The sequence below is a fragment of the Pteropus vampyrus genome, unplaced genomic scaffold (genome assembly GCF_000151845.1).
Source record: "Pteropus vampyrus isolate Shadow unplaced genomic scaffold, Pvam_2.0 Scaffold146, whole genome shotgun sequence".
NCBI lineage: Eukaryota > Metazoa > Chordata > Mammalia > Chiroptera > Pteropodidae > Pteropus > Pteropus vampyrus.
Window position 1 is genome coordinate 1,998,369 of NW_011888927.1, and position 10,046 is coordinate 2,008,414.

General features: G+C 33.9%; 1 protein-coding gene across 1 annotated transcript in view; it reads left to right on the top strand.

The window, feature by feature from the left end:
• The first annotated feature begins 330 nt into the window (after positions 1 to 330).
• KCTD18 (potassium channel tetramerization domain containing 18) overlaps positions 331 to 10,046 on the top strand; it is a 14,889-nt gene continuing 5,173 nt past the window's right edge. The window contains exons 1-4 of the mRNA XM_023535988.1: positions 331 to 1,329; positions 2,689 to 2,900; positions 5,049 to 5,242; positions 6,267 to 6,420. Of these exons, the coding sequence (XP_023391756.1) occupies positions 1,170 to 1,329; positions 2,689 to 2,900; positions 5,049 to 5,242; positions 6,267 to 6,420 (720 nt within the window). The 5' untranslated portion in view covers positions 331 to 1,169. The remainder of the gene's footprint in view (positions 1,330 to 2,688; positions 2,901 to 5,048; positions 5,243 to 6,266; positions 6,421 to 10,046) is intronic.

Below are 10,046 nucleotides of genomic sequence, written 5' to 3' on the forward strand. Positions count from 1 at the left end.
TAGACTGACGGTCTCTCATTTATTTCATTGGAGACTGGCTAAATTAGAGCATCTACAAAAGGACCTTAGTTGATCACAAGCGAATTGCTATGGATGCAGTTAAACCTCTTGGCAGTATTCTTACACTTGCTATGAAATGTGCATATATGGTAGATCTCAATATTGGGAGTACCTTTTTTTGTCACAGTATTGTTTTAGGTACCATAAAAATGCCACAGTTGCCTGTGATTCATTCATCCCCAGGATGGATTAAGAAATCAAATCCTTGAAACTACCCTAAAGCTTCAGCCATTTTAGAGCGAAGAAGCCAGATGAGTTAGAGGCGTTACTGTTCTTCCGTGGCAGTCTGGCTACTGGTTTACTTAGAATTCTGATCTCAGTTGATAAATTATATCTTCTTTAATTATATCTAACTTAAGAATTGCAATTGCAATTACCATTGTTAATAAGCTCAGCTCTTTTGTTTCTTTAAATCCACAAAGCCCATATCAAACCTCTCAGTATACACCTTATGGTAAAGTTTATGTATCATTATAGGTAATATTTATCATTTATTGAGTACTGACTTTGAGCCAGAGACTGTTCTGTATGCTTTTTATGATTCTCAGTTATTCCTCCAGTAGTCCTTTGAGATAGGTATCATCCCTACCAACATTTTGGGCGAGGACACAGACTGAGGAAGGTAAGAATTTGCCATGAGGTCCCAGAGCTAGTGAGTAAATGTTAGAGCCCATGCTGCACACTGATCTCTGCATTCTAGACAGCTCTCCCAGACTTACTGTAGTTTAAAAAGACGTGAATATTGAAGATCATAAGCACACCTCACCTTTGCTTTATATATGACACACAATGTGTTATTTAATTCTTTAAACAGTCATCTCAACAGCTAAATAAACTATTACTGATTCGGTCAGTAATAGTTTATTATCATTTACAAATACTCTGAGCCAGAGTTTTTCAGCTTCTCAGCAATCTCAAACTTCACTCATGTAAAATCCTTCAATATTGCCAAATTGGATTAAAATGTATTTATTTTATTATCTATTTGGTGTATTGTTAGAAATGTCAATGGTGATAGTCCTTTGTTTTTACAGAGGGGCACCAGGACCACCACTGTTTTGCAGCTTCTGAAAGTGTTTCAAGGAAAAATTCAAGTGTTGGTGGGAGCAATGGAAGGTCACAAGGCAGACGAAGAGATGTTAGATATTCTTCGACTGAACGTGGGTGGCTGTATTTATACAGCCAGGCGTGAGTCCTTGTGCCGTTTTAAGGACTCCATGCTGGCATCCATGTTCAGTGGTCGTTTCCCTCTAAAAACAGATGAATCAGGTAAATATGTAAAGTCTATAAGCATGATCATGAATATTCATTAAAATAAGAATCTAGTTTAAATTCCCTTTGATTTTTTTCCTAATTACAAAAGAATATATTAGATTAATTTATTAATTAGTGAGATCATTAGGACTGCATGGAGATTTATTGAATACATGGAGAAATTAAATACCAGTTTCTAGAATCTGTGATGCTGTTTCTAAGAGTTGACAAAAAAAGTGAGAGTATGTAAAGGCCAATCATGACCTAATTATGGGGATTAATTATATATGAAAGTTGTTACATTCATGCAATTCCATGGGTGAAGGTATTGAGGCTGATTAAATATATTAGCTTCTCTATAATTTTCAAGTTAAAAAGTGTATATCTCTGGAGAAAGCAGTTGCCCTCATCACTGACAGAGCAGTCATTGTTAGTGTAGAATGAGTGTTAAACTTGTCACTTAGTCTAGATGCAAGCAGACTTTTTGCACATCTTAGTGGTTCTGGGGGTCATAGAACCCACTCTTGCTTCTGTGTTAGAAGAGAGGGATTGAGGAGTCTTGAGCATGAGGGGCTATTAGTAACCCTGGGTCTTGAGAGATTGCTTTGCCAGCTGAATGGCAGTTGAAAGAATGGAAAACACTGATGGTCAGTGCCCAGGGCTTGATGTCCATCTGGACAGCAAGGTTGCTAGTGAACAAGCAGAGACCAAATTTTTTTCTCTGTCCCAAAGTTTTACCTTCTTAATCCTTTCTTTTCTAAACTAATCAATGGAGAAAAAGAATTGTTGAGTAACCTCATACAGAAGTGTTTTTTTTTTTTAAAATTCTGATAAATGATCTAAGAATGGTCTCTTATTATAAAGTAGTACCAGCATAGCATTTATTTTTTGAAGTTTAGATTCTCATAGTACAAAGGGACTAATCTAATAAATCCAAGCATATGGCATGCTTGGAGCTAGGAACCCTGGGTTTATATGTCACCATTATAAGTCGACACAAACATTGGGCATAGTAATGAGCACTTTGCAAACCCTTATTAGAGAGGAACTCCAAAGCCTTTCTTGGCCCAGCTGGGCTGAGGTTAGGGGTAAGCTTCCATTCCTACTAGTAGTCCGAGGTCTCAATGGCTTTTGCAGTGGCCATTGTGGGAATATGGTCATTGCATCCAAAATTCCAAATGGAGTTCAGAATACATTTTCATATACTGTTGGTGAGAATGCAAAGGATCACCAAATTTGACTAAACCTAGATGTTAACTTTCTTGTGAGAAAGAAACATTTCTAACTTTAGTCTGATTTTAGTTTGACGTGTTGAAATTTTGTCAATGGTCATATGTTATCTGTGCAATCATTTTTGAACTGCATGTTTTCTAGGGGCTTGTGTTATTGACCGTGATGGACATCTATTTAAATACCTTTTGGATTATCTTCATGGAGAAGTTCACATTCCCACTGATGAGCAAACTCGTGTTGCTCTACAGGAAGAGGCTGATTACTTTGGCATCCCTTACCCGTACAGCCTGTCTGACCACTTGGCCAATGAAATGGAGACATATTCTTTAAGGTCAAATATAGAACTTAAAAAGGTCTTGGCATTTTCTTAAGTTTTAAAATATATATGCACGCACACACACATATTTATTTATGCACAAAATGTGTGTTATTTTGCATAGCCTGTGTTGTCACATAAACCAAACATGAGATAGTTTTATTTTTTTATGATTTTTCAAGGCACATTTCTAAATTACTAGTAGTCATTTTTAAGGTCGAAATTGTATTCTAGGAAAGTGTATTACACTGCCACTCATAGGTTTATGGAGTTTTTATTTCTCATTGAGGATTTAACACTTTCTAATGCTCTTTTTAAATTAAGAGCAATACTGTAGTATATGAGGGTGTAGTAATATTATTTTGTTTACAGAAATGATTTTTTAAAATCTCTTACTAATTTAGTGAATGTAGCAGTTTGTTACTAAGTTAAAACGTCAGTTTGATTAATTCATTTTGAGATTATTAAGTCTCTTTTAATGTGCTTCTATTTGAAATCACATTTTAAAGATCTTTACATAACTTAAAAAGCTTCATTGTCTTCTTTTATTGGTAAGTATTAGGTTTGCTATTAGCACCTTTGGACATCTAAAGAAAATATTTTTCCTAGATAATTGTTAATAGTGAAAACAAATCTGAATTAATTGAATTTTTTAATTTGATGTCAGTGTTTGGGAGAGCAAGCTGATGGTATGGCTATTAGGAGTGCAGCGTGAAGAGAAGTTGATTTGATTCCAGATCCCCTTTAGATATTTGCGTGGTTGTATGGATTCTGCTACTGAAGTTATTTATAAATTGAGTTATTAGTCTTTTGGTGCTGTTTGCCACATCTGCAGAATGGGGCTAAAAAAGCTTGACTGGAAGGTTGGGGTGGGTTAACATTCATCTTCTGAAGTCTCATCTCTATAGTCTTTTATTCCTGGTTTGTATTCAAAAAGGACATAGCATGCTACATTTATTCTGTCCGCCGACACATACTTATTTTAGTATGCAAAAGGGACATATCATGCGTGCATTCATTCTGTCTGCTGATACATATTTATTTCAAATGTTTTTGGCATATGGAGCTCTATTCTAGGGACTGTGTGGGACAGAAAGAAGTACAACATACAGTTTTTGCCTTTGAAGTTTATAATATAGTTGGGAATTCTTATAGATGTGTAAGTAAAGTTAAAAAGCAATACAGAAGTTAGGTAGCGGTATTAAATGAAAATGCAAGACGTGGCGGGGTCCTCTTTTCATTCACTGAGTCAGTAAATATTAAGCATCTCCTTTGCGTCAGACACTATTCCAGGCACTTGGCATATGAAACAAAACTGACAAAAGTGCTTGTCCTCAGGGCGCTCATAACAATAATGCCATCTCTCCCAGGGAAGGTCCTTGCCACTCCACTGGGCAAAGCCCTCCTGCTTTGTGCCCCTCAGTGCCTTGTAGGCTCACCTGGTAGCATTTGCTACATTGTGTGCTGATGGCTAATTTAATGTCTGTCTTCTGCATTAGCTGTAAACTCTAGGAGGGCTGGGGTCCTGTCTCTTGCTTACCATGTTATCTCCAGGACCTTAGACAGTGCTCAGCACATAATAGGTACTTAATATTCAAATAAATGAATGAATAGGTGGAGAGGTGCCAAATGATTTTAGACAGTAGCTATTCAGTTCATATATTCGTAGTATCTTTCAGTGTAAAAAGAACAAGTTAATCTGCTTAATCCATGATTGGATTTGGAGTTAAAAGCAAGGATCAACCATGGGGCTAGTTGGTAGAAAGTGAAAGGAAAATTGAGTCAAATGAAAAATTTAGGGGAAAAAAAAGGGAAAAGTAAGAAAGTCTAACTCTTAGTTATTATATGAAGATTTTCAAATTAAAAATGATGTTGGTAGTGAAGCTAAAGAGGGAGGAAATAAAATATAATTTCCATGTGGAAAAGAATTCTCTAGATAAAAAGGTGTTGAATTTTTGGGTGGTGCTTTTTGTGATTTGCCCCTCACCCTAAATTCAACAAGTGTATGTTTGGTTTTTAAAGGCATAAAGACTAGGCTGAAATTTATAATCTTTTTATTTCCCTTATGACCAACTAAAATTATAGCTTTACATGAAAGTAACAGAACAAATTAATTTTTTAATTAAAAACTTACTTTCCAGAATTAAATTTAAATTTGATATGTATATATTTTTTTTTGCTCCAGGCTTTAACAGACTTCTGTGATTCATATGGTTTAGTTTGCAATAAACCAACGGTTTGGGTTCTCCACTATCTTAACACATCTGGTGCAAGCTGTGAGAGTAGAATTATTGGTGTATATTCCACTAAAACTGATGGAACAGATGCTATTGATAAGCAGCTGGGAGGAAGAATTCACAGTAAAAGCATTTTTAAAAGGTATGTTCATATTTAAAAATGAAAAAGGAACAAAATAAAGTGTTGGTCTTACTGAATGGAATATGTGTTTGACTAGAAAAGACCATCAACACCTCCCAACAGACTGAATGAACCTGTGGAGCTGTGGAACCTGCTTCATGGGGAGATTATAAATAAGACCATTTCACATATTTATAAGCTATAGGCCATCTACGTGGTCTAGTACATTTGTTCTCAACTGAGAGCGAGCATCAGAATCCCCTATGGGGCTTTATAAAAAAAAGGAAAGAAAAAAAAGCAAAGCCACATTCCTAGGTATCTCCCCTCAACCATAGTCTAGGGACACTGGCCTAGAACTTAGCAGGCCCACTGAGTGACCCAAGACTGGCCTGTGCCTTGGTGTCCTGTTTTAAGAAATAATGAAAGACTTCCCTGGTCCCTCCCAGCTTTAAAATTCTATAACTTGAACACGTTAAATTCTTAAGGGTTATTCTTTAAATATTTTCCCTGTAATCTTATTGACACTGGTCAATTCACTTAGCACAATTTTTAAAAAATTCTCTGGGAGATTGGATTGGGTCATGTATTAGTGATTAATGTATGACCATGTGAGCTTGTTTCTTAAATGATTGAATATGTCATCATTTCCTGAATTCTTTACAGGCAGGAATGTTTCCATATAAGATACATAAGTACCTGGCATAGTGCTAGGAAAGGTTTAATCAAAGTTGAGTCTTTTCTAATTTTACCGGAGTTAGGTGATTTTTTTTTAGAAAACTATTTTAAAGATTTGTTGATTTTTGTTCACAGTCTATATTGTGGTACTTTACTACAGTAAAAAGACCAAATGTAGGTTAGTATACTCATAGTATACAGTATTATATATATACTGTATTAAAGGTCACAGAACAACTACTCAGTGCCTACATATTTTTTCCTTAATAAGCACTTATTGTCTAATATATACATACATATATATATTTGCACATATACACATGTATATACCTAGGTAGTACATTTTCATTACCTTTTGCAATATTTCTAGAGAGGCGGGAAATAATGTTCAGTACATATGGAGCTATTATTCAGTAGCAGAATTGAAGAAAATGATGGATGCCTTTGATGCCTGGGAAGGAAAAGGTACAGTACAATTCTTTTATTTCATGGCAGAAGGTAGACATATCCTTGAAAAGACAAAGTAAGCTCAGATACAGCATTTCTTTTTTTGAGAAAGTGTTTGTGTGGAACCAGGTATTTGTCACGTCATGGTAACATTGCAACATTTTGCTTACAAATCTTTAAATGCCATGAGTTGCTTATTTAGTTCAATTAAACAAGAGTTTACTTAGCACTTACTATGTACCCAACATTTTCCTAGTAGATTATACCTCTAAATTAAGCATAGATGTATAATTTAAAAAAAGAGGAAATGAAAATAATGCTGGGGACAATGTCTAAAGAGCCCTTATAAAACAATTAAAATAATCTTTAAATATATACTTTGGAACTACTTATATGAGAGTTGATAATAATAATGCTGTTTAATATCCAGTGTGATAAGCAGTTGATATTCAGTATTTCTTAGTCCTAAAACAACCCCTATGCTATTTACCATTTTATGCATGAGAAAACAATCTCAGAGGGGCCATGCCTCTGGCTTAAGGATCACAGAGGATTAACTGTTCTACACCTAATTTTTTTTCCCCCTTAAATAACAAGCATTTATTGAGTGTTAAGTGCAAGCACTATAATAAGTCCTAAAATTGGGTCCAAAGATAAATAAGACACGTCTGATTCTTTAAATGATCTTAAAAGCTGGTAGAGACAGCCATTGCAAGTCATATAAAAATGAATGAAAGGAGAGGAAGAGGCTTTTAAAAACTACATTAGCTGTTTCTCCTTCAGGCAGGGTGCTAGTACTTAAGCCTTCTTTCTTTGCTCAGCTTTGCCCCTCTCACTTTTTCTTTTTTTTCTTTTCATACTCCTCAAGCAGGCAGGATGAAGTATAATGAAAGAAGTGCTATTCCCTTTATTATTTTAGATTTAATTGACTTTGAGATGCTTGGGATTAAGTTGAGGAACAAACCCCTTGGTGTTCTGTGTCTCCTTTTGTGCCTCTGGACTGGAGGGTTGCTCAGGAGGCTTTGGGAAGGCCTGGCTGGGCTTCTTTCCCCACTGACATAGGAAGCTGGACCCGTGAGCTGGGATCACTGGCTTTTCAAGACATTCATCTGATTTCAACTTTTTAGGAAGTATGTAATGGAGTATCATTATTATTTAATAGTGTTCTAGAAGGCCTGTGGAAAGTCATAAGACAGGAAACAGAACTAAGAGAAAGACCTCTTGGAAGGAAGAAGACATTATTTATAGACTATAAGTCTTTTTAGAAAACTCAAAAGAATAAAGATATTTGAAACGACACGTTTACTAGACTAAACTAGCTGGATATAAAGTGTAAGTAAATGAGGACCAGCAGTTTACTTATGATAAATTAATTAGAAATTATAGGGGAAAATTCCATTCACAGTAGCAATAAATAAAATAACTGAGACTACCCTACCAAGAAATATTTGAGTGTTTTATGAAGAAAACCGCTAAAATATATTTATCCATTCATCCATCTATAAAAAAGAAGATGTGAAGATTATGCTGAGACATATCATGGTCCTGAATAAGAAATATGAATATTATAAAGATGTCAGTTCTCTTCAGATTAAATTATAAATTTAACACAATTTCTACCACAATATCAATAGAACTCTTTGGGAATCTGGAAATGATTCTAAAATTTCTTTGAAAGAATAAACAGGTAAAAGAGCCAAGAACATTCTGGGAAATAGAAGTCCTTAAAAGGATGAGTCTAACTCTGTTTGATAGAAAACATGGGGTAGTTTTACAATAATAAAACACGTGTTTCTGGTATAAGAATAAATGCAGATATCAAGAGTAAAACTCAATAAAGTTATAAGAATAAAAGTACTGTCATAAGAAAGTCACGTAGTTGATTCACTAAAATATTAATGAAAAAAGGATAGATTATTTAAAAAATAATTGAGAAATATGCTTGGAAGAAAAACAACTTTAACTTCACATCATTTATCAAAATAATTTCAGGTAGATTTATGAATGAAAAATGAAACTAATAAGAGGAAATTTAAGCAAATGATTGATTTCTAAGTAGGAAAGAAATGATAAGCCTAACATAAATTGACCAAGGTTAATAAATTCAATTACATGATATTTAAAGTCTTAGAACTTTAATACAAACAAACAAAAATAAAATTAAAAGACTAATAAAAAACTGGGATAAATAATGTTATATTAACTAGAAAAAGAATAGCCTTATATAGAGAAGGTAAAGAAGGTTTATGTAAATTGATTAGAAAATAAACTCCATCCCTACTACAAATAGATGTGCAAAGTTCATGAGCATAAAATTCTCAGAAGAGGAAGATGTAGCAGGAAGTTCAAACTCAATTATCAGTGAAATATATGTTAAATGATAACTGTTTTTTTAGGTACAAGATTAGTAAAGATCTCATGCATCTTTGGCAGGAGTAAAAATTAATATTACTTGTTTGGAAAATAATTTATCAGTACATATCAGTAGCATCGAATTGTTCATTATCTGTGACCCAGTAATTATACCTCTAGGAATCCACCTTAAGGACATTGTAAAATTCGGGGATGTTCAATTAAGCATTACTCACAATAGGTAAAAAATGAAAAACTAAAAGCCTGTAATAGAGGGTTAAATACATTTTGGCATATCCATGCGATAACATAGCTGTTAAAATTATTTTTAATAACTTTTACATAAGTGAATGGCCGTGATAAAAAAATCAAGAGCAGAAAGAAAAGTGTTTTTAATTATGTGTATATCATATGAATAGAAAAAAGACGAAATACATCAAAATATAATGAATCATAATTTCTGATTTTCGGATTAGAAGTGATTTTGATTTTCTCATGTATACTTTTCTCTATTTTCCAAGTCTTGTACAATGAATGTGAATTAATTTATAGGCAGGAAAAATAACAAAAGTTTTTAAAACAAATAGTGGCATATCCATACAATGGAATACTACTCAGTAATAAAACGATGATCATTGATACATATGTCAATATGGATAAGTCTTCAAAGCATCATGCTAAAGAAGCCAGACACAAAAGGCTACATACTGTATGATTCCATTTATGTGGAAAAGGCAAAACTAGGGGATAGAGCGACGGGATCTTTTTGGGGTGATAGAAATGTTCTATTTTCATTGTAGCCATGGTTACATGACTATATATTCGTCAAAACTCATTGAACTCTGTACTTAGAAAAGGGTGAATTTTACTGTATGTAACTTATATCTCAACAAATGACTTAAAAAAAAACAACGGATGAGATTGGGGAATGTTTTTGTAGCATAAGTAGGTTTGGGAGTGTTATAAAGCAGTTCCAGAAAGTTATTGTCTTAAAATGAGGTTCATAGAGTTCTTCGAGTTTTGAAAGTTTTTATTATGTATAAAAATTTACATGCCCAGCTTGCTAAGTTGGTTATTATTACCAGACCTTTAATGACAAAAAAGAAGACACCAAGTTTGTCCTTGGGACTTAAAGATGTTTTTGTTTTTGTTTTAGTGCCAGGCAATTTTTATTTAACCTCATTTTTAAGCCTTTCTTATTTTACCTATGTATAACTTTTAATGTTTTTTTTGAGGTGAAATTCACATAACAGAATTAATTAAATTATACATTTCAGTGGCATTGACTACATTCACAGTGTTGTATAACCACCATCTCTACTAGTTCCAAAACATTTTCATCACCCCAAAA